At 36.1% G+C, this 27892-nt stretch overlaps 1 protein-coding gene and 1 long non-coding RNA gene across 2 annotated transcripts in view; one reads left to right on the plus strand and one right to left on the minus strand.

Moving 5' to 3' along the window:
* Positions 1 to 4438, plus strand: part of LOC129524063 (uncharacterized) — a 29851-nt gene extending 25413 nt beyond the window's left edge. Inside the window, exons 2-3 of the long non-coding RNA XR_008667720.1 lie at positions 3476 to 3552; positions 4394 to 4438. This is a non-coding gene — a long non-coding RNA (uncharacterized lncRNA). The remainder of the gene's footprint in view (positions 1 to 3475; positions 3553 to 4393) is intronic.
* Positions 147 to 24248, minus strand: PI15 (peptidase inhibitor 15). Its single transcript, XM_004047166.5, has 5 exons — positions 23917 to 24248; positions 5342 to 5460; positions 4169 to 4301; positions 3932 to 4047; positions 147 to 313 (listed from the first exon to the last, which is right to left on the minus strand). Exons 1-5 carry the CDS (start codon positions 24187 to 24189, stop codon positions 178 to 180), a joined length of 777 nt encoding a protein of 258 aa, XP_004047214.1. The 5' UTR covers positions 24190 to 24248; the 3' UTR covers positions 147 to 177.
* Positions 24249 to 27892: the final 3644 nt, after the last annotated feature.

Below are 27892 nucleotides of genomic sequence, written 5' to 3' on the forward strand. Positions count from 1 at the left end.
AATATTTCAAAGGATTAAACAAACATGCTAAACAAACACTAATTTATACAAAGGAATACTAAGAGGAAAACAAGATTAGCACAAAATATGTATAATATGTGCAAAATTCAATATATATATATATATACATGCCCATGTTCCCAGAAATCATTATATTTCCTGGAGGAAAAGGTAAACTTATTTAAACCAGTACAGGTAGTTTGACGTAACTCCTGGAAAACACAGATTGTCAGTACAAGATCCCCCATAACTTGGAGGACAAGATGAACATGGTACCCCTACTTTATATGGTGCTTCTCCAATCCAATTGCCCCTAGAAGGGAAAACAAAAAAGATAGCATTAGTGCAACCCACCCATTTTTTAAAAGTAGATTGTCCTTAAGCCATATGTTCACAAGTATTGACATGTGATGATCTGTTTGAGAAGTTGCTTTAGAAAGTCACTGAAAGTTATAATCATTTCTTATTTCAATAGTAACTTATTCTGTATATCTTGCTTTTGAAAACTATTCTGAGTATTATACAAAAAATTAGCCGGGTGTGGTGGCGGGTGCCTCTAGTCCCAGCTGCTGGGGAGGCTGAGGCAGAAGAATGGCGTGAACCCAGGAGGTGGAGCTTGCACTGAGCTGAGATGGCACCACTGCACTCCAGCCTGGGCGACAGAGCGAGACTCCGTCTCTCTCTCTCTCTCTCTCTCTCTATATATATATATATATATTTGTATATATTGTATATATATTTATATATTCTTAGTATTGTTGATGCTATGTTAATTTACAGATAAGAAGTGAATGCCTACAACGCCTGATGATACAGAGCCCTGGGACACCAGGGTCATTCCACTCAAATCTCTCTCTTTCTACAGCAGATTTCTGGAGCACATACGCAGGCCATATTCCCTTAAACTTACTCCTTTTAAACTCACACTAATGCTCATCTGAGGATGATTAAAAAAACAAACTAGTATTTTCTGGGAGGCTTAAAAATAATGAAATGAGTAACAAGTTATCATATACACAAAATATAAGTTATCATAAATAAAAGGAGATTTGCTTCTGCAAAGTGTTTTAGTTTCCCAATCTTCATAAAATGAGATGTGAAAAACTTCATATATGGTATAATGGTATAAACCAATATACCATTATTCTCATAAGAGAATCATGTCTCTCAGGAACAATTAAAGGTGATTTCAAAAGTTTTATTTCATATGCAAATTCATAGAGACTAATTGTTTTAAATTAGTGCTATTAGATTTTTGATAATACTGAACCCATTTAATTGAATTACTTTGTGTTGTCAATATTTTTCCTTCACTGTGTTGATGGCCATTATCATAATAATAAACCAAAATCTCCACTTAACAGAGTTAAAAACTGCCATGATGCCATACTGTTATTTTGCTCTTTTAATTATAAAGGAGAAATTAATAAATGTGTTTTCAGTAGCGTGGTGATAAGTAACTAGAATACTAAGAAATAGCAATATAGACAGCAATGTGAAGACAGTTAAATGGTCGGGAGAAAATTTGGTTATCGGTGGTAAAAAGTCAGGGTTGAAGATAAGACAACAATAGGTAAGAGGCTAAAATGTGAAACAGGTGGTCCTCATCTTCCTGAAGACCCAACTAAGACCAAGCAGTGACTCATAAAGTACATGTATAAGATATGAAAATATCTTGATCAACCATTCAGTTAAAAATTCAGACTTTTAATTACAAAATATACAGGAAAATCTATCTTTAAAATGAAAAACTTTTATTCATATTACAAAATGAGATGGGATTTTAAGACTGCCCACCTTTATTAAATTTATTCTACACTGTAAGGATAAGCTTCCTCTTGCATAATTTTGATACCATCACAGGCTTGCTCAGAAAGGTTCAAGGGGGACCCATTATCTTATGAGTGTGGCTCGCTCTCTTATCCTAATCCTGTACCATTCATAATCTTATTTCCCTCTATGTATTTTTTTTTTTTTTTTTGAGACAGAGTTTCGCTCTTGTTGCCCAGGCTGGAGTGCAATGGCGTGATCTCAGCTTACTGCAACCTCCACCACCCAGGCTCAAGCGATTCTCTTGCCTCAGCCTCCTGAGTAGCTGGGATTACAGATATGCACCACCACACCAAGCTAATTTTGTATTTTTAGTAGAGACAGGGTTTTGCCATGTTGGTCAGGCTGGTCTTGAACTCCTGACCTCAGGTGATCCACCCGCCTCAGCCTCCCAAAGTGCTGGGATTACAGGAGTGAGCCATCGCACCTGGCCCTCCATCTATGCATTTACCCAAAGTTATAAAAGCATACGGGCCAAGCTAATGCTATCTTAATTTCATCTTTTTGCCGATTTGTTTCACAGACATTTTTGGAGCACATATTTTTAGAAACAGAAATTTGGAAATAAAATTGTATTATAAGTAAAATTATTATGTATTTTATATTATAAACTTTTACGTAAATCTCAGATTTTATTGAATAGAGGATAATTCTATTCAAAACAGTGAATCAGCCAATTTATACACTTATACTATTCATTCTTTTATTTTATGCTATTCTAACTAAATTATTTCTCTTTCTCTCTCTCTTTCACTTATCTCTTTCCCTCCTTCCATTCCTCCTCCTCCTCTCTCTCTCTCTTTCTCTCTCTCCGTCTCTCTTTTTCCCACTGAATAACAGTTAGACTTAACATAATTTCATATTAGGTTTGGAAGAATTATATTCAGCTATCAATCAGGATTTTAAAACCTTCTTCATTACTTAGTTTTCAGAAAAATTGTTCTTTATTACAACTGAAATGTAGCATGTTAATGTAATATCTTAATCTCTTGGACCTGTAAAGCAATAATATATCTCACTGATAATATTAGAAAATTATAACTATGGGCCAAAAATGAAGTTACGTAAATGAAACAAAAATCTCTTAGACTATTTGGGTACTAATTGGTCTATTTATGTCAGGGAGAAAGGGTAAAGGCTTCATGGGAAAATGCAATGTGTAAAACTAAAATTTTCATATAAATGTACAATTTTAACGCTTTTTTTAATAATGCAGACACAGTCTACTTTCCAAATCTTCCCATTCTAATAATTATGAAGAGGGGAACATAGGGAGAATCACTATTTTTCTGACTTTGTAAAAGCACTGCCACTGGCATACTACCACATAAATGAGTAATGCAGTTATTTGTGAAACATTTTCTCATTCCCTCCCCATGCTGGAATAGCTGGAGAAAATCTTTGTTTGAGACTTATTTTGGAAGACACCAAGAGTGTCATAAATCCTTTGCACATTTTGGTATTTATTCCAAATGGGAACAGAATTGTGTATAAATATTGGAACATTTTATCATCCAAAGAGTTATTGTAATCAAGAGGCATTTTACCAAATGCTGATAAATGTTTATCCTCATAATGTTGACAAATATGGCTATATCTTATAATGTTTGATAAATTTCCATAATCCATTTTATATATGCCCTAGGATGAAATTATGAATTTTTAAGATCTAAAAAATAAGAGAAGGAAGAAGGAATTGACTTCCAATGTTTTGCTAAAAAGGTAAGCCAACATTTTTGTACTGATAGATGAGAATATCATGGGAGATTCTTTCTTGATTTATTTTATATAGCTATTAAAAGCTTGTGTGGTACAGTGTTTATTTTACAATTGCCATAATTAAAACATATGGTAAGGAGAATTTAGTGAGCCCTACCATTTCAAATTGTTTTGCCTACAATTTTGAACTAGAATCCCTGTCTTTGTGAAAAGTAACCTTTCAGCTAATCTTTTTTCAGAAATATTGGAAGGATGGTGGATTTCAGGATTAGAGGCCATTATAGCTAAGCCTTACTCACTTACCTGTCACAGATAACTATCAGCCTAGGGATATTTAACGTCTTTAAAGGATCCAGGAAATAGAATCCAACCTGGTACTTACTTTGGGGCATAGTTGCATACCAAGTAAACTGCACGTCGCCACACAGATCCCCAAACATTCATGTTTTGGCAAGTATGAATTGCGCATCCTATCCGATTGGAAGTGGCCCAAACCATCTGTGAAAATAAACCAATAAACTATTACAGAAGTCAGAGCTAAGACAATGCATGTCCACCAAAATAGTATTAGCATATTTTAAAAGTATGAATCAAAAATTAACAAGGTAATTGAAATAACCTGCGTATAATGTGTGCACATGGGACCAAAACATCTCATAGGACATCTGGGGTTGCAATCCTGGGGATATGGAAAAGCATAATCTTTCACTTCATCATACCATGGCTTGACCAACTGGAGAATAGAGCGATATCTGCATATAAAGAAAAGAAAGAAATCAGAGTGCAGCAGTGGTAATATATAAGGGACTCATGTTACACTGTAAATTGATTGTTCTTTTTGCAGATTATTCATGATGATCCAAGAGCACATCCACCCCTCACAATCACCATCACCACCTAGTCAGGTCCTCTATTCCTCCAACTAGGGCCAAGCATGGAAATGGCCAGGGCTGGAGTAAGTGATTCTGTATTTGTCTAAACATGTGTCTGGTCATTCCACGAAGAAAATGCAAATAATTTCAGGAATCATCAATGTCTTATTTAATCCATGTCGAAAACTTCCTCCATCAGAATTTTATAAACGATCCAGAATTAGATGTATAAAAGTAGTCACAATATTAGAACCCAGTGCATTTTTTTCACTTCAGTCTGAATTCCCTTAGTTTTAATAATAGCACAGTTGATTTTCCTTCCCTATTTGGGGGAGATGGGTATTTGGAATGTTGGATAACGACATTGCACAGTGGCAGAAAAATTATCCTAGCAAATGGGAATAGCTTTTCCCATAGCTGCATATACCTGCATGTATATGTGTGTGTATAAACATATGTAAATGCCTACATTTTTATTGTATATATTTATGTAAATGCGGGTATATGCAACTTTGGGAAAGTTGCACTCATATGCATACACACACACACACACACACACATACATACACACACACACACACACACACACACAGCCTCTGCACAGTCATGGGGCTTTTTCCTGAGATGGAGGGGGCAAGATACAGCACAGGCTTGACCCTTTCTAAGATTCTGCGAGCTCAAAGAAAAATCCAGGCTAAGGGAAAGTGTTCCAAGGGTGAAAAGGGGAACTGGCCCTTTAGCCTAATTAAGTACTTCTGGAAGACATCTAAAATATTCATAGGCCAAGCGTTAGTACCTGACACATAGTGAGCATTCGATAAGAATTTGTTGATATTACTTGAAATTGATGTAATTCCCTCCTAGAGTCCATAATTAATAAAGCCATGTGGATGAACTGCATCAGTGAAATTACTTCCTACCTTCCAGTGCGTACAGATAGATTTTGGCCCAAAAATCTCAGTAAGTAAGAAGGTCCATGGTCCCAAATGCAAGTAGCCGCCCAAGCCTCTGCCGATTTCGCAAGATTTTCATCCCAAACCTGTAGGGGAAAAAAATCTCCAGAGTTACGGAATTTGCTAATAACAAACGAAAAGTAAGACAAAACAAATGGTGCTACTATTTCTTAGAGTTATTGTTTGTCTGTTTGTTTTTGTTTTTGTTTTTTCTGCCCGGGCTGGAGTGGAGTGCAATGGTGCAATCATGGATCACTGAAACCTCTGCCTCCCCGGGCTCAAGCAATTCTCCTGTCTCAGCCTCCTGAATAGCTAGGATTACAGGCGCACACCACCATGCCCAGCTAATTTTTGTATTTGTCGTAGTGATAGGGTTTCACCATGTTGGCCAGGCCGGTCTCGAACTCCGAGCCTCAAGCGATTCACCCGCCTCCGCCTCCCAAATTGCTAGGATTGAAGGTGCGCACTACCACATCCGGCTAAATTTTGTGATTTTTAGTAGAGACAGGGTTTCACCAAATTGGTCAGGCTGGTCTGGAACTCCTGACCTCAAGTGATCCACCCGCCTCGGCCTCCCAAAGCGTGGGGATTACAGGCATGAGCCACCACTCCAGACCTCCTAGAATTCTTTTAATTCTGGTTCCTGAGACTGCTACAACTAAAAGAAAGCAAATTCAGGCCACTGTTATTCAAAGTTCTGTAATGCAATATGGTTATACTACAAAAAATTACTGCCTTTTCAGTGTCATCTAGATCCAACATTCATACATCAGTTTTAGTAAAGAAAAGGTTAACAAAACACCATAACTAGTTGTAACTTGGGGACAGCTCATCCTGACTACTGAAATTTGAATCCAACAAAGTCCATTGGTTTTCCTAGAGATAATTTTCACAGCCATCAGAAGCCATGATATTAATATATTTTAAGAAACAAAGATTATCTAATTTATTCAAACTGATTTTACCAAAATTAATAATGTCTAATTTTATATTGCAACATATAAGGTCATACTCTATTATGGTATAATAAAACCCACAGAGTCTACATATATAATATAATTTGAATCATTGGTGGTAATAAAAATAATACTATGATAATTTACATTCTTGTTGGTATAAACTAGAAACAAACTAATAAAAGTAACACTGCTACATAGTGTTATAAAAACATAGTACTTCATGGTTCAATTAAATGAATTAAGAAAAATAGCAACTGTTGCTTTCCTTTATAGAGGAAGCTAAGTTAACAAGGATGTTAGTGATGTATGGTAAATTTTCTTTCATTGAAAAATATCGTAGGACAAAATTTGAATGAGCCGTGGATTTAACATACATTCATATTAGTCACCATATGGATTGACATACTCATTTCCACAGCTGCAAGAGGAAATCAAGTCTAGCATTTGCAGACCTGCCAGTAATAAGTCAGTTCTGAAATGGTAATCTATTTTCTAGCAAGTCATAAGGTACAAAAATACACAATACAGAATATTTATAATTCTTACACACATTATAGAAAAAGAAGTTTAAAAAAATTTCCCTAGTGGTAATATAATTTAGTGAAGTATTTACCTGTTGAAAATAATTATTTTAAAATTGGTTTCGTAGTTCAATGTCATGGCATTATTTCCTAAACTATTTATAATATTTATATATTATTCTACCTGGAAAAATAGCATTCACATTGTGACTAGAGAGTGGTTAGCAGCATATTTTAGAAATTGAGACCTTGTATGAAGAAGGAAGCAACAGTTTTACGATCACTTATATTTACATGGAGCTTATATGAGGAGGTATGTAAATGTCCTATTGATCTTTTTTGTCCTACTTTTCCTCCATCAGATTGTGTTCAGCTAAGTAAGGATTAGTAGCTATGCATTGGCAAGTTACAAGCTTTCAAGCAAACTCATGGGAATGCTTGACCATATCACTGAAAAGGCTTCCTTTCCCTCAAGGCTAATGGATTGCATAGATTTATTTAATTTAACAACATATTTCATTGAAAGAAACTAATTTAGTGACTTTAAAATAAAATAAGAAAAAAAAAGATAAACTCTTCAAGAGACCCTCTTACCTCAGGAGGCCTACTTTCAAAAGACATTTGTTAGTTACTCAGAAATAGTTTTAAATTAGGAAAAACAAAGTCATCTTACATAAATTGACCTAGGATTGCACAAAATAAACTCACTCGCAGAGCTCATATAAAAATCATAGTATTCTGGGGCTGAAATGAACTTTAAAAGACATTTCGTTTGGTTGAAAATTGATTTATCAAATATTTTTTCTTCTGACCAAATATTAACAGAATATGGATTCATAAAATATTGATTGCAGTTCACCACAATACAAAACATTACAATTAATTTATGCAGGAATTTCAGATGGAGTAGCTTCAACAAATTATGTCCCCTAAAAGGTTATTAACAAACTATAGTTACTTTGGAAAAAGTACATGTATGCATTCTGTACATATTGGACTAGAGTGTGCACTCAGATCTGTAACTGCTAAAAATACTTTCTTATAATCTTATGCTAAAATATTAGCACAACACGCACACATAGCGCTGACCTGGATCAGTGACTAATCTAACCCTAATTCCACTGCTAAGGTCATCTGCGACTGAGGCCATGTCAATTGTGATCTCCCAGTTAACTCATCTGTAAAATGAGATTGAATGAGGGCATCTCCAGGGTCCCTTTCATCTTTAACTTCTTGTGATTTAGATACACTTGAGTAGCCCTAGCATCAGAGCAAGGAAGATCTGTGTTCTATTGGCCTGGGACTTCCTCAGTTCTGGCGTTTTCCATATCATGGAGAAAGCAAATCTAGATTACTTTTGAAATAATTAAAAATATTCAAGACATTTCTTTTTCCTTATCTCACTCTCTGTATGTATACCGAAACATCATATTGTGTATGTTAAATATGTAAAATAAAAAATAAGTAATAAAAATTAAGGCATTTAACAATTTTAAAAGTAATTTACCATATGTAATCCTATCTTTATACTCATTCATATATTTAAAAGCTAAATATTGGGTATGTCAAAAAGATAAACTAAAAAGCTCATGCCTGAAAAATATCTTACAAGACCATCCTTTGTTAACTATTATAAGGAATTTAGATATGAAGAAAACGTGTTCACCGATGTCCATGCTTTTTGGTATTTCTATGCACAAATATTATATATTGGAGAAGGTAGTTACAGGGAAGGAGGGATAATTGCTTTCTCTCACTGTGTTTGCTTTTAGGAAACTAGGAGGGTTTCTATCTGTCTCCATGTACCTAAAGGAAGGTTCTGGAAAGTCTGACAGGTACTGTCAGACTCCCACATGGAGACAGGTCTGACCTACCCTCTGATGCCCACTGCAGCGGAAGTCAGAGGGCCCCATGCTCTTTCTTGCCTCTCTGTCTCCAGGCAGAACTTGCATCTACTCAAGAAGGGGAAAGTCTGGCTTGAGTAGTGAGCTCTGAAATTTGGGAATTACATCATATCCTCTGGTAAAGCTGAGACCTACATTTACTTTCTCTGTCTTTCTCCATTGGTTACAATTCCCAGAGAAAGATGAGTAAGTGATTTATCCCCTTAGTCTCCACTTATTTAAATTTATTACTATGATGAGGTCTTTTAAGTTTGAAACTGACAAGCAATGATGACTTTATTTAATAACTATCAGAAGTATATGAAGAGAAGTTGATTGATGGGTACAAATATAGAGTTTGATAGAAAAAATAAGACCCAGTGCTTGATAGATAAGTAGACTATAGTTTACGATAATCTAGTGTATATTTCAAAGTAACTGGAAGAGAGTTATTCAAATGTTTCTAGCATAAAGAAAAGACACACATTTAAAGTGATGGCTATCCCAATTACACTGATTTGATCTTTACAAATTATATGAATGTATTAAATTATCACATGTATCCTAAAATAGTTCTATTATGTATCAATAAAAAATTTTAAAAATTAAAAAACAAAAAATATAGAAATTTTCAACAAAAAAAGTGGGATCTGTAAGTACTTATGATTATTTCTTTCCTATCGGGAAGCTCTAAGTTGTAATGAATGTTGCCATTGTAATTATGGGAAACATTTAACAACTGACGAAAGTTCAGAAAATGAGGATGTAAATTGTCTAAACATTTGACTTAATTTATTAATTTCCAGATGCTTAATAAGCAATCTATCTGATACATTTCTGTGTCTGTAGCATTTATTTAAAATGACTTTAATATACTCTACAGATGTATCAATGGAAGAAAGAAGGGCACAGGTGTGTACTTATTTCTGTGAAATGCCTAGTAAATATGCAACAAATTGTTATCTATTCGGAAAAACTAAACACCTAATATATACGGAGCTCTTATTAAACCATATTCAACATTCTGACTTCCTAGTTCTTCTCCCTCTAAATAGATAAGGTATTTTCACAGATAATTTGCCTGTAAGGTATTTTCACAGATAATTTGCTTGTAAACACTTAAAATATTTCAACTTAAAAATGAGGAAAAATTAAGAATATTATGCGTAAATATGCACAAATATTTACAGGACCCACTAGAAGTTATACATTATGATTAAAGTAGATAAATCAGATACATTTTAATTCATAAAATTAAAATGGTTCATAATGGTATCAGAATATGCATAGGCTTGTAGTATGCCTTATTGCTTCCAAGCAGTTTTCTTCCATTCTGTTTTATGAAGAGCCATTCAGTTGGTCAGCTCATAAATTGGTTGATTTAGCTTTGGACTAAAATATTCACCGTGAGCTATTGTGCTTATAAATAAAATTAGAGAGTTTGAGATAGACACAGTACCTTGTCTGCGAAGCACAAGAAGTTGAAACCACCAAACTAAGACATGACACATATCCAGAATTCACACTGAAGTCATTTAAATATCTAAAAGAGTAGTGATGCCAAAAGATAGAAGGAATATGAAAAGAATGTAGGATTCTCATCAAGTTCAGAGATCTTTAGAACTTGAGCTGAATACAAAATTGAGTAAAAAATGTTGCTGCATGGGCAAAGGTTGCTGACTTCCATAAGCAGACAGAAAAATTTGATGATACTGATCCAAACCAGATATGAGGCTGTCTTATCAACTGTCTTTCTAAGTTTTGGGATCCTCAACATAGTGGCAGCCAGGACCATAAAGCACACTGACATCTGAAGATGTTGTCTTAAATCCCAGCCACTATCTCTGGCTAGTAAGAAACGCCATAAGAAATGGAAGGCAACCCCCAAAATTACCTGGGACTCCACTCCTAAACTTGATTGAGTTGACCTTTTTTCCTATTTAATTGAGTAAGATCCTTTAACTCCAAATATAAAAATTAAATGTAGAAATGTTTAAAAAGATAAAATTTAAGGTAAAAATCCAAATAGTGCCCTTTCTCACTTATAAGTGGGACCTAAACATTGAGTGTACACACAGACACAAAGATGTAAAAAATAGTCACTGGGGACTACTTAAGAGGGATGGGAGGGAGGTGGGAATAGTAGAAAAACTACCAGGCATTATGCTCATTACCTGGGTGATGGGATCAGTTGTACTCCAAACCTCAGCATCATGAAATATACCCAGGTAACAAACCTGCACATATACCGCCTAAAATATGAAAGTTGACATTACTTTTTAAAAAGGTTAAAAAGAATGGGCTTTTAGGGTAAGGAATCTGATCTTATTTGATATTACTAATAAATGTAATAGTTACAAAAATGCCCTATTACTGTAACATGTTAGTCCTACATTTTCAATTTAAAATATATATGCATATAAATACTTGAATTTATGATTTCTTATCATTTTCAATGATAAGAAAATCTGTTAATTTTTTTCAAACTGTTTTGCAAAATTTAGGTGAAATGAATCACTACATTTCTTAGAATTATATAACTTATTTAACTATATGGAAAGTATTATTATCAATAAATCAATTGAAATACTAAACAAGAAAATCAAATCTATTAAACCTATACATGCAGTTTAAGAAATTTAATTTGCAAGTGATAACAAACATTAAATAAATGTGATTGTCAAAACTTGCTATACTTATGAAAAGAACAAAAATTTATAAAGTTAAAATTTTAAGGAAAAAAGAATATTAATTATGAAAATTAAAGTGAACTTTGAGAACTCTATTCTACACATGGAAACCATTTTCAAATACACAAAATGCTAAAAATAAAAATATCAGACTGAACTTTGGGGGACAGAAATAAAGTTATTTTCATAGATGCCATGTCAATGGCATTGGAGACTGTGTGGCATGTCCTTTTGGACATTTATTTTTTCTTGGATGTTTATGTGTCATTTCACATACATAATATAAAAAGCAAAAGCATCTTACATAGACAAGTTTTTATTTTTAAAATAATTTAGCTAGGGCTATTTGATCTTTTTCTTAGATTGAGAAAAGAGTGCTAACCTATAGAAGTGAAAAAAAAAAGCCATTAAAAAATTAAGTGATGCCAAAATTGTTTTCCTTTAGGGCAGTCAAAGGCTTAAAAACACTTCATAGGCATGATTGTGGTTCTGTTTTAAAATTAGCGGATTTATCCTTATTAGATAGAAATGCTTGTGAAATGGCCAATAAGGGAAACTGACAGCTGAATATACAAGAACTTATGTTAAACCAGACAGGAGGGCAGCACTGAGCCTTGTTAGGCCAGGGAAGGGGAGGGTGGGGCAGAGGAAGAGAAAGGGCTTTCATAGGAGAATTTGAGAGTGGTGATTAAATGAATTAGATGATATTAAAATAGTTCTCTGTAAGAGTAGAAGGAGAGGATTAAAGAAACTTGATTTAAAAAGCATTCCCTTCAACCTCAAAAATAACTACAAAATATGACACTATATTATGTATATCAAAAAATATAAAGGTGAGATCCAAAGGATTTTTGTAATGTTTGAAGAAAGATAATGCTTTCCTTAAATAAGATGAGTATTATCTTTCATGTAAATTTATTTATCTATAAAGAGATGGTGTAAGGTGCACTATTTTTAGGGGCTCTGAACTGAATCATTGCCAGCAACATAAATATCTTAAAAGCACACAGATATTTGTAAAAATCCTCTCTCGAACCCTTTTCCTATTCCAACTGCTATGCCATTCTTCTCCTTTCTTTTACAACAAAATTCCTTGAGAGAGTTTTCTTCACTGGGAATTTCCAGTTTTGCTTTCCCCGTTCTCTCTTGAGCCCACCCCAGGCAGATTTTCCACCCCATCCCCACTCCACCCAAGCAGCTGTCTTCAAGGTCATCAAAGGTCATCTCCCGGTCATCACCTTCCTTGGTCTATCAGCAGCTTTTGGCATGCCTGACCACTTACTCTTTCTGAGCACACTTTCATCCCTTGGTTTCATGACCCTACACTTGCCTGTTTTTCTCTGGCTGCTTCTTCTCTATCCCTTTGCTGATTTCTCCTTATCTCCACAACTTCTGTGTGCTGAAAAGTTCCCAGGGCTTAGCCCAAGTCCCTTCTCTTTTTTTTTTCCATCCTTGTTTCATTTATATTCACTGCCCAAGTAAACTCATCCAGTCCCACGGATCGAAGCACCAATTATATGCTGATGGTATTATTCCAAATTGTATTTCTAGACCTCTCAGTTGAATTTCAGACTAATTTATTCAACTGCCTACTTTTCCAAAATTGAGCTCCAAATATTCACAACCTTACCCCCATTCCTCCAAATCAACTACTCCTGCAATCTTCCTGGTATCCGTGAATGACAATGCCCTTTCTCTAGTCCAGGAATCAGCTAACTATGGTGGACAGGTCGCATCACCTCCACGGCCTGTGACATGTTGTCTATGGTGTTTTCCTGCTACAGAGGCAGAGTTGAGTAGTTGCAACATAAACCATAAGACCTGCAAAGCTGAACATATTTACTATCAGGTCCTTTACAGAAAAAGTTTACTGGTTGCTGTTCTTTATTGCTCAGGCAAAAAATCTAGTCATCTACTCTATTTTTTATAGTCTCTATCTGCTCAGTGAGCAAATCTCATTGACCCTACCTTCAAAATACTGTATCTCTAGACTATAACCACTGATCACCACCACCACAGTTACCACCTTGGTCAAAGCCATCATCCTTTGTTATCTGGATTATTGAAAGAGACTCTAAGAGTGTGCTCAATACAGCCTTAATAGATAAATTAATGAAGGAATAGATGAAAGAAAAATAGAATTTTGAGAAAGAGTATTTAAATAGCTTGTTGATTAAAAAAGTCAAGGAATAAAATTTCCAGTGCTCTAAGTCTATGCATCATTAAATGTGCACTGTGAAACCATATTTTGGTTAAGTGCTTTGAAAACAACAAATTTGCTTCTTTTGAAGTTTTCTTAGTCAATAAAGCACATTCCCAAGTAAGGTTCATTCCCTGTTGTGGATATCTATAGCTCACCCATAGTGCTCACATGTTTTCTAGAAGTAGGTGCTGAATGAATAGTCAAGTGAAATTATGTGATGATACGGAAATTATCCCCAGAATAATTTTTGCTTTAACCTATTAATTCTTTCAGTATATAGACAGATAAGTAGATATTTCAACCATATAATATTTTTCTCAACTTGGTTTGGAATCCTGAACCATGATCTTAAAGCACATTTTAGGGTTCTCACCAGGGAAATAACTCTAGAATCTCCCAGGGAACTTTTGAGAAGGCAGATGTCTAGCTCCATCCTGAATCTATCAAATCAAAAATTCAAGGTTGGAGACCTTGAATGTGTACTTGCAAAGTGGTTCTATGTTCACGGAAACTCTAAATGGCTTTATTGGTTGAAATACCCAATGTAACACGTGAGAATTGTATGAAACTTTCTGAAAATCCAACATTTTTAAAAAGATAAAAAAAATTCTAAAGTAAGATTTGAAGGGATGGGGGTAAGGTTGTGAATATCTGGAGCTCAATTTTGGAAAAGTAGGTAGGTGAATAAATTAGTCTAAAATTCAACTGAGAGGCCTATAAATATAATTTGAAACATCATCAGCATATAAGTGGTATTTTAATCCATAAGACTGGATGAGTTTACTGCAGCAGTGAATATAAATGAAACAAAGATGAAAAAAATGAATCCCTTTCCATTATAACAACATCGTCTGCATTTACAACACACATTTATGTGACCTACAAGCAGCTTAGTTCATGAGAATGTGAATCATCAGGAGAATGTGCCCACTGACTCTGCCAAGTTAACTCCACAGAAGTAGAGCAATTGGAGAGTAATTTGTCACATAAATTCTAGGCATCTCATGGTCAGAAGAACACACACATGTTGTAACCCAACCAGAAAGTGCAACCAGTGATGGGAATTCCTTGCTCAGGGCCACACAGCTTCCAGGTCCCAAGATGATCTCACTGTCACTGTTCATGCGTGCATATGTGGAGTAAAAGGCAGGTGGGGAGTGCCTTGACTTTCCATTTCCTTAATGATAAACTTCTTACCTTTTCCAGGATCTTCAGAAATCAAATGTATTTGTGTAGCCTCCCCTGACAGCTTATGCTGGCATCATCTGGATGGGAAGGATTGTGTGTGTAGACGTTTAACACAAAGGGTCTTGAGGCTAAGAAGGAGTTTGGTGACTGGATCCACTGAGTCAAGGATCTATGACATATAGGTTTTCTTCCCTCTTAATATCCATTCTGAGACTGGATGCTCTAGCCTGTGAGTTTTTCTGTATGATTTCCAAGGGTATAAATAATACAAAGAGAAAGATTTGATTCCACATGAAGAAATTCTTTCTAACATTCAGCAATATCCTCAGATGAAATGCATGTAGGGAAATTCTCTATCCAAAGGGCTCAGAAACAGGAGAGATGAACACAGGAAGAGGAACAGGTACTTTACGTTGCCATTTAAAGCAGTGCTCCCCAGTGGTTTTGGCACCAGGAACGTTTTGTGGAAGAAAATTCTTCCAGGGAGGAATGTGGGAAGGGATGATTTTGAGATGAAACTGTTCCATCTCAGATCATCAGGCTTTAGAGCATTAGATTCTCCTAAGGAGTGCACAACCTAGATCCTTCTCATGCACAGTTCACAGTAGGGTTCACACTCCTGTGAAAATCTAATCCTGCTACTGATCTGACAGGAGGCGGAGCTCAGGCAGCAATGCTCGCTCATCTGCTGCACAGCCCAGTTCCTAACAGGCCACAGATGGGCACTGGTCTGCAGCCTGGGAATTGGGGAGACCCCTGATTTAAAGCATGGGCTTGTTGTCAGATAGAATTGTGTTCTTAACATTTTTATTTACTTGCTCTATGACCTTGGGGAAGTTACTTACGCTCTCCAAACTTAAGATTGTCTGTCTCCAAATGAGGAAAATTATCTCATCTCTCAAGACTTGAGAGGGTTAGATGAGATAGTGACTGAAGTGTATTTAGCACAGCTCTAGCAGGGCAAAGGTGTATTTAATGGTGGCTATTATTATTGTTGGAGATTTGGGAATGGTGGTAGAATCAGTCACCTAAAATGAAAAGCAGTGAGGTGCACCTTTGATCACATTATCTGGCAGCCTGAAGTTTAAGAGACATCAAGAATTAATCTCAACTAACCAGGCAATCAGGTAAAGTGAAAATGGATAAACCCTGAAGCAACTAGATAATCAGAAACATAATTATAAGGAGATTCTAAGGAGCTTGCTTACAGGCAAAAGAAGCTGAAAATTAGAGAACATTTTAGATGTTTTAAAACATATTAATTCATCTCTGTAGATCCCTCTTTAATACATATTTTATCTTTAAATTTTAAGACCACTTGTTGATAGAGTCTAACAATCATACCACTTTCCAGGGAACTATAGTACCCACCAGCTATCATTTAATATTAAAATTATAAGCCAGGAAGAGATTTCTACATGTGTTTAATTGTTTTCACCAACTCAATGGTATATTTTAATAACTAATTTTTAGATTGTTGAACTCTCCTGTGATACTCCTGCAAACTTCATATCTTGCCATTGCCCACTTGGTCAGAAGGATTCGAATGCCTTCGCACCTACCTATGGCCTGCTGAAAACATGATCTCTCTGGAATGCAGAGAGATAGATTTGGTAGAATGTTCATATTTAACTAAATTATGAAAAGTGAATTTGATGCACTTTTTACTAGAAAACATTATTGTGTCCTTGAGTAACATTTTTGGACTGCCTCAGTTTGGAGTATGTGGTGTGAAATTTTAAGAGATTTTATGAAAAGTTTAGTCATGTTGGGCAACGTGTTGGGCATTCTTCCATATTTGTGTTAAGAAAAATGTTTGGTACCTGATTTCAGATACTATGGATAACATAGACTGGAAGAATTCAAATCCTATCCTTCCAAGCCTCAGTCTAGGTTGCATTTTATGCCAAACATCTTTCTTGACCATTTTAAACTGTTAGTTTATATCTTCTGTGCCCACTTCATACTATTCTTCAGAAATTCTTATAGATAAGCAAATACCTCAAGTTCACAGCTATTTAATGGTAAATGGTTTTCATAAATACTAAATTCATGACACCATTAACAAAACAGAGGGGGGTATTTTCTTGCATATCTGTTGAGTAGATTCCCAGGTATAAAATAATGCATCTATGCTGTCTCCATGACACTACCCAACCTCTATGATGCAAAGTGGTTCATTTTGACTACTGAAGGATATACCCATCCAAAATTCTTTGTAGTAGAAGAATGTTCTTTCCCCCACACTAGCTACTTTTTTCAACCTCCAGAGGTGCGTGTCCTGGGTGATAAACCTGCAGCCACTAATGGCTTCCAGAATTCTGCTCTTTATTTTGTGTTCTCTAACTCAGAGAAACTTAATTGTCCTTGTCAAAAATGGAGGCATCCTCCTTGGCTGCCTCTTCATATAAATCCTTATTCTACTTCATCATGTAAACCACTTACTCCTATGGATTTGTACCTTACATATTTCACGGTTCTAATTTATGTTTTTTTTATATCCTTATTGCCTTAAACATAGCTGAGCATACCTAGACTATCCTAACAGCCTCTTGACTGCATCTTTTCTTCACTTCTTTGATTATATAACTTCCCTGCTTGAAACCTTCAATGCTTACCTTGGATCTTAAAATGAAATTCGAACAAATTTCTGGGTGCCTTCCTCAACTTCATCAAACATCACTCTTTCTTCTCTACACTAATCCAAGCCTCAATGAATTTTTATCCATGTCTCGAGTGTACTACATACCCTCTTAGAACATCCTCCTATACCCACTACAGATCCCTCTTTCCTTAACTCACGCCTGTATAACTTTATTTATTTTGTATATTTTCTATTTAAAATCATTCCTTCTGGAAGCCTTCCCTACCTTCTTACCCCCACTCCACATCTGAGCTAGGTCTTCCCACAGGATTCCAAAGAACCCTGTATCTATCCTAGTTCAGCATTTAGCACACTGCCTTGCACCTGACTTGTCTGTTCACAGTACTTCCTACCAAAGAGAGTCCCTTTGCTCCCCACTGACTCCCTCAGCACACAGTGCCAGGCACACGAGTAAAAATTATGGAGTGAGTGCTTGAACATTGTACAACTCTTGCCCCCCAGAGCACCACAGTCACACACTAACCAGAAAAAGTTAAAGGACCTCATTTAATTATTCCACAAATAGTTACTGAGTAGTCACTGCATATTCTCTGTGGAGCAGACATGATGCTAGGCTGTATAAATATTCAACAGAAACACAATAAAATTATTTTTCTACAATGTTACATTTGGTCAAATATCATTTTCCACCAAAAAAATTGTGTCCAATACTCGGAAGTACAGTCACCACCTATGTGGCCTACCTGTGACTCACAGCTTTTCTGCCTGCCACCTGATGCTGAGGTTTCAAATCACATCCTGTTACTGCTTTTACATTTGCATTTTTCAGAGCCTATATTGAAAATGGTGACAAACAAAATGTTCTTACCTTTGGCTGGCTCCCTGTGGGGAGAGCGGAACAAAAGGCAAGAACCTTTAAGGTTACTACCTTCTTCAGGCGTATCAAAGTGATAATAAGCAACGCTCACCTTGGAAGAAAATTCCTACAAAATGTGCCCAGTCTCTTTCTGAAGCCAAGACATTGAAAAGATTTTACATCCAGGAGAGCAGGAATGCAGAGTTCTGAATTGCTGGAGAAAACGCCTCCTGCCAGCAATTGTTCTCAGTACACTGCCTTCTGGCAGAGGCCCTCAGGAGGCCTTCTAGTGGTCACGAAAGCATGCATTGGAGAGGTTTACATTATACACATTAAAAGTCTCATGTTTATAGCAAGAACATTGAGTTTTCCTTCCCAAATGAGAGGAAATGCACCGTGTGGGACGGTATATGGCTTTGTTAAAAAAAAGATATATACATGTATATATAAAGATAGATACTATGAGTGTTTAATCAACTACTGAAGAAAGAAAAACAAAAAGTAGTTTACCTTTGCCACATTCTCTTCCACATGAAGCCCAAACAAACAAAATCAGCATTTTTGTTTATTCCCAAGTCATAAATTATCATCCTAGGCAAATAGTTCATGGGCTCTTTTCAAGCATGGATTAATCTGTTCTCCATTCATTCATTTAAGTCATGCTTTCTGTAACTTTACTACCTGCTGTGATTTGGTATCCAGTATTTTTCTTTTTTCCAAAAAACGATAGGAAACCTTATATCCGTAGCTCTGCAAATAATATTTGCAGGTATCAAACAAATAAAATAGATACTGTATTATCAATATAGTTATTTTGGCTTCTTAAAATTACATTACACATTTTTTTTTTCAGTTTTAAGGTGATCAGTTCATTTCCTTCATTATATTCACATTGTCCCTCATCTGCCTTTCCACCACTCCATAACATCTGTGAAGGCTGCCATCTCACCCATGACACTTCAGGGAGTTCTCCTGCCTGCCACTTTATGTTGGAGCAGCTGTGCGGTTCTTCCTTATCTTTGCCTGAAGGATTGGCATTGCTTACTCGGGAGTTACCACCTCTCTGGTCACTTTCACTGCCAATATCAGCTCCATCAACTGCCAGGATCATCTTTCTAAAACGCATCCCTAATCCTTCTCTAAAATCTTCACAGTCTTCCTAATTGCCTTTGGAGTAAGGAATCCTCAACCTTTTCTCAAACTCTTCAAAAATACAGCTCAAGTGTCATGGTTTTTCTCTGCTGGAGATTTTGTTCATGCATTGCTTTGCCTTCTGTAACAGCCAACCTTGACCCTTCCTGGGCATCTATTTCACATGCTCTTCCTCCAAGGAGCCTTTCATGATCTGCCAACTAGAGATTATCGCTCCCTTCTTCAACTCCTCCATGGTATTTTTCTGTACCTCTTTTATTACATCAATCTTATACAGCAGTGTATTATACTGAATTATATCCTTAGTGGAATTTTTTCCATTTGTTTTGTTTTTACTGCATTGTTTAGACTTTAAAGACAAAAATGTTTGTTTTCTTTGGATCTCTTTCTCTCATGGAGGGACCTCAAAGTTTTTCAAATTAATTTATTCAATTGACTTAAATTCAGAAAACATCCTACAAATTTTACTCTATGTGTGGGTCTTGCAATTTTATTCTTTTGGAGATAATTCTTATTCTAAGAAACTAGTGTGGTTTGTGGTTTAGAGTCATGGTTTAAGCTACCCTCAGGAAGAATAAAAAACAGCTGGTGTCCAAGAAGCTCTGGAAATTAGTCAATAAACTAATTGTAGAACAGAAGCCAAGAGTAAAAAAGTTTTACTTGCAAATTTTAAGTTCTATCTATATGGTTTTTTTTTTAGAATTTAAGAAAAACTTTTTAATTCAGGTGTGGAATCAAATATCATTATAAATGATGAGAAAAACTCTGTTAAGGCATTTATAATATCAAAATTAATGCTAATTATAAACACATAACAATTCACAAGGATTTCATCTAAATTCAACAAATAATGGTTGATCACTTTCTATACACAAGAATTGCCCAAGAAAACAGAGATACAAAAATGAATAAATATAGACACAGCACCCAGAAAGCTCAGAATTAAAAAGTTTGCAAGAAATGCACAAAATAACTGTAAATCACTTCATGAGAGCAAGACATGATAAGAGTAGACAAGAAGGGCTACCCCAGCTCAAAACTAGGATAAATCATCTGTGGTCATGGATATTAGAAGCATTCTGGCATCAAAAGCTTGAAGGATAGTATTATAAACTAAGGAAGAGACTTTAGAGGGAAGGAAAATGGAGTGGTAAAAGGCTCAGAGAGTTGTAGGTAAAAGGAATTACAAACCAGGTTGATGCAATTAGAAGCCCTGAGCCAAAGACCATCTTCTGTTAAGTTCCCTTGGGTGATATCACTCACTGAGGAGAAGCTGAACACACAGCTGGTGATCACAGCACATATGTCTGTGAGGTATCAAGTGAGGGGTGTCCTAAGTTTCTGAGGTACATAGAACAGGTTAGGAATTCTACTATCTTTCACATGCTCACAATCCAAATCAATGTTGAACAAGTTTAACTAAAGGTAATAGTGTCAAACTAAGATCTGCATTTTCCATCTAGCCTAGAGAATTCAAGTCACTTATAGTCCCTGCTTCAATCTCCAAGCCACCTACTATACTTACTTCCCTCCAAGTCCCTCTGGGTCTTCATGACGGATTTAGATGAACTCTTTCCAGTGGCCAGTTTACTCAAAGAGTCCTTCTAACTTATGATTTCACTCAATTGAGCACATTTTTCTAACTGAACTGATGGATATTCTCCCACCTCCAGGCCTTTGTCTAGACTCCTCGCTCTTCCTTCACCTTTGAGAGTGGCTCACTCCCTTGCCTGCCTCCAGGCTCTTTCAGTGACTCTTCCTTGAACACTTATTAAAAATCAAACCCTTACCACAAGCCACTTTGTTTTTCTTCATAACCTTATCATCTTACATCTTATGTAACTTATTTATTTACCTGGCTTATTGTCTGATTCCCCACCCAGGGAGCCAAAGATGTCTATTTTATTCATGAATGTATCCCCAATTATGTAGCCTAACATATAGTCAATGCTCAACAAATATTAAATATTTAATAAATATTAAATTAGCAAATACAGGTGTGAATGAAGTGTATGCACAGTATTTACATGAGTATTTGAAACAAGCCCTATTTTACTTTCTAGCACTTACTGTTCTCATTACTTTTACTGAATCAAGGAGCATTTACAAAGTACCTACTATGTAATCAGCATTGGAGCTAGTTCTTAGAAAATAAATCATATATAGTGGTTCTGATATTCAAAAAATAATAAGAATGGAATAATAAATAGAGCATGGATATTATAGGACTTCAGCTGGCATTTTAAAGAAGGAAAGAAAGATACCTTGACATCTTCAGGGGTCCTGTCATGGGGCATTTCCTCAATGCAGCAAATGAGAAGATGCTCCCCAATAGAAGCATGGGCTTTGAAATTACACAGACCTAAATTCTAATTCCAGCAGTGCCATTCATTATCCTTACCACTTTGGCCTACTCGTTAACATCTCTGGGTCTCAGTGATTTCATTCGTAAAATGAAGATCACAATGTTAACCTCACACAGAGAATGTGAGCTATCAAATGAGATCGTCTATGGAAACAATTAGTCAAGTCCTTGGCATATGGAAGCAATTAAATAAATGCATGTGGAATGAATTAATTCTTGATAAGTAAGGGAAAATAGAGCTAGAAAAAATGTGGCTTATTTCAACCTACTTATACTGTGTTTACCTAACTATGCCTTTCCTCGTGGTGAACGCTCTGACCTCAATAGGATAAAAATAGTGAATTGCATTCTTTGATTGGGTATTATATGTATTGTTATTCTCATTTTACAGATAAATGAACTGGGTCTTAGACACATTAAATAACTTGTGCAAGGCCACAAAGTAAGCAGCAGAGTTAGGATTTGAACCCAGATGAGCTCGCCTTCAAAGCTGGCTCAGCAGTCTTGGTTCTCACTTTAGAGTCATGTGATTGCTACAAATTCTCTAAACTCATAGTTGGGATATTATGCCTTTCTGAGCTTGCGTGGTATCTTAGGCATATTTATTTCATCATTTTACTAATTTTAAAAACGTATTTGTTCATCTAATTTTTACATATTTACATTGCCTTCTAAAAACATCTCTTCTGTATGGGTAACTTTTTGTCTTTAGATCTTGAATGAGTTTTCACTGGGCACCTTTCACAAGAAATTCAAAGAAACCCATCAAAACTAATGTTTGTTGAACATCTAGTTAGCGACAGGCTCTGGTCTGATTACTCGTCAACTCATACATTTCTCACAACAATGCTATGTGGCAGATACCACCTTTATCTTCATATTAGAGATGATGAAAATGAAACAGTGTGGTAATGAGTTCATTCAGCATATACTTCAGGACTAGGATTCAAACCCAATCATTTAGATTATATAGCCCATATTCTTAATCATGAGACTATACTGCTCCTCACACACCAGGACTGATTACATCTTCTCTGTCTTTATAAATTCTAGGAAAATGCATTTTCACAGAGTCTAAATTGTACTTCTATGAACTGTGACTCTGTGACATCATTTAGCAAGTCTTTAGTTTTCCTGTGACATTGGCATCTGCAACTAGCGAAACTTTTTAATATAAAACTTATTTATATAAAACAAGTGAATCTAGAATATGATAAAAATCTCAAATTTTAATTCAGCACATATAAAACTGTTAGTGGTACCCCCTCCCCTCACCCCAATTTGGAAATACCATATTGATGGTCTTCATTGCCTTAAACAGGCTTCAAGCTGTGCTCTTGTAAGACGCTGGACTTTAAATCATAACCTTGCATAAATTCAAAACCAAATAAAAATTTTAACAAGACTTTTTCCTTTCAATACTAACTTTTTTTTTTACTTTCTAAGTAAAATGATTTAAACATTGTCTATTTTTAAGAAAGAGCAAAAAATGTGTTCACGGCAAGTTGGAACAGTGTGCAAATGCACTGGCTTCACTGTTATCTGGACAGCAAAGCATTAAATCACAAGGAGAAAAAAGTCAGCATGTTCTCTTAGAATACAAATAGATTAGCGTCAGTAAGAACTTTGTCCAAAAAAGGGAAAAGACACCTACCCAGAGAATAAATCATGCATATGAAACCTATAATTTTAAGAAGTATTTTCAAGAAATGATATAGCTGATAAATATGACTATGAGATAAAGAAAGCACAGAAAAAGTTCATGTGACTTTTTTTAAAGTGGACCTTCCAAATGTGATCAGTCAACATACCCCACTTTTTATCTGTGATTCTTACATAAGATACAATTCACCAGTAGCTATGGAACTCACAGAAGAAAGTCTACATAGATTCTCTCTCTCTATTGTCTGTCTCTGTCTCTCTGGACCTCTCTGTCTCTCTGATTCTGTGATGCAACAGTACTCAACATTATTAGGCACATAAGAACCTTAGGTTAAAATATGTAAAAAGTCCATATACCCGGACATATAAACACTCGTTGTCGTTTGAGATTCTGCTAATGTACAATATAAAGCTTTCTCACTCAGAACTTAAAAAAAAAAAAAAAGAATTCTTCTTACCATATATTCCATATTTGCTGCCGGTGGGAACACTTTGCCCCGAACTTGATTATGATAATCAAGAATGGCGATCATGTCATTCTGCGAAATGTAGCGCTTCCGCCTGGCTTTGGGGATATCCGCTGAATCTAATTGTGCTTTCAGAGCTGCTTCAATATCAGTGAAATTATTGGTTGGCGGGGATGAGTCAGTGGAATTGAGTAGGACGACGGTACTTGCTTCACAGAGAAGGGAGAACAGGAGTGCACTGCTGACGGCAGAGATTGCTATCATTTTGAGGGGTGGAGAAGAAGAGGCCACCGAGTTTACTTTGCTTTAAAGCAGAAAGGTAGAGTTAGGGTCTATGAAAAAAAATAGGGCCAGAGGGTATGAATTTACAAAGTCATCATTTGGGAGCATTGCTTGATTTGACTTTCTTCAAAAATCCAAACAAATGTTGAACTCAAGCCTAGGAGATAACCTACAGTAGAATCTCTATTCATTTTTTAGTGTCATGAGGCAGACCCCTAAGAGGAACTTTGTACAGCAGAGAAAAATAAACAGCATGACCACTAACCCTAAAATGAATGTGAACCATTTGCCCCAAATGTCTGAACCACAAAATATATTACTGCATATTTTCAGTGGGAAATTTTCAGCAATTGAAATTCACCTTGAGAGTGAAGAAAAAATGAATCACAGGTAACAACAGAGAATGTGCTGATAATGTCTGCTAGACATATAGACACACCAAGTGATAGAACACATACAAAAAAGTCATAGTAATCCAATCTCATTTCTTTAAAAAAATGTGAGCTACTTTACAATCAATGCATGCAATATAAACTTGTTGAGCTAAATAGCTTACCTCTGCACAATGCCAAAATGAATATATTGTTCTTCCAAAAATTTAAGGTTCTTTGCTATGTGGTAGCATGAACTCTTGTAAGAGGAGTGTGTCTTTTTACAAACTCTCTGAGAGCAAAGCTCTGCAAGGTTTGAATGCTGCTGGCTAGAGGAGCAGCTAACAGCTTTTATATGTCACAGTTTGCAACGTCCAGAAAGGGCAGTCTTTCTAAGGGTCTCTCTTAGCCAAAATCAAAGGGGAGGGGTTTGGGGTAGAAAAAAACAGTGATTGGGTGGCAACCTTTTTATGTGGGTGGTGAGGAAATTGAGTCACACCCACAGCTTACAAAGTACAAGCCATAAAAGACAAACCCCTTTTTCTCTGGGCTTCCACCTTTTCTGTGAGTAATTTCTCTCATTTTATGCTTTCTAGTTCCTGGTTCCCATACAAAAAAGAAGAAACAAAGACAAAAAAAAGACTGTGGGTTCATGAAAAAACAGACGGTTGAGTAACAAGCAGTACATTTTTTTAAGACAGTAAATGACATGGGAGCTAAAAAGAACAAGCTGATATTAAATCAAGAGATCAGCTAACATAGTTAATCTGGGTGGCCACAAATATGATTCGAGAGGGATGCCAGGCAAATCGGTAGTAACCAAACTATAGCATATGATATTAGGATAATAGATGCTCAAGTGGCTGTGTTCTCTGCTTCCATGTGGCTGCATTCCTGTGCTTTATATATTTCTTCTTCTCTCTCTTATTTTACCTTCTCTCCCGTTTTTCTTTCTCTACAGAGTGAGGTCAGAAATTACTTGCTTTTTACCTGCCTTGTATAAAATGTGAATAGAGAAGCTCATGGCAAATGACAGCAGCCAAGATAACATCTGTTTCAGGTTTAGAGCATATAGTTGAAATTTTAAGCAGAGAATAGCTCAGCCTCTCAGGAAACGTATTAGAGGGCATAACACAGAGGCCCTGAAGAATTTTAACAGCAGCAGCAGCTGCCAACAATTAGAAGTGCCTTGTTAGGAGGATGTCACAGGGGCAAAGTCTATGTCAGGGAAAGCAAGAAGAAGAATGTGAACATTGGTGCTCTGTAATGAAAGGACCCTCCCCAAAATGCGTCATGATCTCATTAACAAAATGTGGACCACTTACAGTCAGTAGCAATAGGAATCCTGGAAAATACACGCTCTTCAGTTTAGAAACTTACTTAACTTACACTGATTTTTTCCAGCTTGCTAATGTGATTGTCTCCCACATGTTTCAGCAGAAGAAATACTATGTGAATTTACAGTCATCAGAAATGATGGTCATGTGGCACACTGGACAGGCAGCCAAGTTTCCTAGGATATATTCCCAGTTGGATCACGAGTAGTATGTGTGGTCAAATGCATACTGTTTAACTCTTCATTTGTGCACCTAAAAATGGGAGAGAAAAGATTCACGTTCTATGGTGAGACAGACATCATCGAGTTCTTTAAGAGGGTAGTGAGGTGTACCAGAGGTGTCACTAAAATTCAAACTACAGTGATGAGATACAGACTTTATAATAATATATACCAAAGTCCAGGTTTTGACACATTTTGATGACTATTCAACTCCTAACTAAAGTGAAATCATTTTAGGAGAGCCATAGCTGAAATATTGAGAGCTTTAAACAAGGAATTAATACTAAACTTGAAAAGGCATAAACAATATAAACTCAGGAGGTGAGCAAGGATATTATGAAACATTGGAGCAACTAGAGAAAATTCACATGGTTGTTCACAGCTGCAGATCTTAACAAGTGGAGCTGTCCAACTAGGGTTGCACCACTTCGGAAAGTATTCATGGCACCTTCAATGAATCTCAAATATGCTATATTAAGGATTCCTGAATTAAATCAGAGGTTAGATGAGAAACTCTCTGTAGGCCATCCAGCTCTAAGATCTGTGGACTTTTTGAGAAATTAGTGGCAGCACACATTAGCCTTTACTCTACATATCTCACACAGTTTCCCAGCTATCTGAGGAACTAAAGGACTTTTAATACCTCAACAGCAGTCATGAGCCTTTCATTCTCCAGGGTGACTGAGTTCTTGCTTAGAACCTCGTAAGAATCGAAAGTTATATTTAAGACTACACCCTTTGTCATATACACAAAGAGGTATTGTCCACCTCTTGGGGTTTGACTTGAAAGATTTCCATAGGGATAAAAATGTGATGCTTGACAAACTTGTCTAAACCAAAAATGGATTTCCTCTAAGTGCAGGAAGTGGCTGGATGGAGGAGGAGGAGAAGGAATTTCTGAGATGCATCTCAACAGGAGATCACCTCTGAGTCCAATTACATAAGGGCAGAGCTGATAGTTGCTTAATCTGGAGACCCTGAGGCATGTCAATGGATGTCTTTCAGCACACATGGATTATATTGTGGAATTTCGGACTATTAAGGAAACCCACAAGACTATGGAATCATAAAAGAAAAGACCTGTGGGAGGAGAGTTAAGAATTCTGCTTCCAAGCAGACATTATTGCCAGAAGAAGTATTTGAAATGCTTTGGAGGTAATTGTAATTTTAAAATACTTGCAAAATTAAGAGGCATACATCCAAGTTGTCAGTAAGAGGACTGCTAATGAACAACTAACAATGAGGTGGGTTTTTTTATGAGGACTCTTTTTGAAAAAGACCATTGACATGTTTTGAAACCTTTAGGTCCTGCTTGCCAACAGAGACAGAAATGGAATGTAGTTATATTACTGAGAAGAAATGCATACACATTTGGCAGCATCTTGAAACCTGTGAGAAAATGGTTGTTATTTTAAAATGGAAATCAGATGTAAGCATTCCAGAATGGTACACCTGCTTAAGCAAAGCTACTTTGATGTGTGTGTGTGTGTGTGTGTGTGTGTGTGTGTGTGTGTGTATGTATGTGTGTATGTGCCACATATGCATTTGACTGTAGTCTAATTCTTTTCTAACTGAAATATGTTCTGTGGACTAGTACCCTTGAGATCACCTGGAAGCTTGTTAGAAATGCAGAATTTCAGGTCCAGCCAAGACCCACTAAATCAGAATCTTCATTTTATCAGGAACCTCGGATGATTCATATGCACATTAAGGTTTGAGAAGTACTATCTAAATCACTATGCTTTCAGAGACACAG

This window comes from Gorilla gorilla, chromosome 7, assembly GCF_029281585.2.
Source record: "Gorilla gorilla gorilla isolate KB3781 chromosome 7, NHGRI_mGorGor1-v2.1_pri, whole genome shotgun sequence".
Lineage (NCBI taxonomy): Eukaryota > Metazoa > Chordata > Mammalia > Primates > Hominidae > Gorilla > Gorilla gorilla.

Bases quoted from the DNA above. Each gene is read 5' to 3' on its own strand.
- PI15 (XM_004047166.5), bottom strand. From the start codon at position 24,189: ATGATAGCAATCTCTGCCGTCAGCAGTGCACTCCTGTTCTCCCTTCTC. The intron at 4,048-4,168 runs GTTATTTCAATT...TTATTTTCACAG, and splicing joins TGTGCACACATTATACGCAG to ATGGTTTGGGCCACTTCCAA. The intron at 314-3,931 runs GTAAGTACCAGG...TTTCCCTTCTAG, and splicing joins GTATGCAACTATGCCCCAAA to GGGCAATTGGATTGGAGAAG.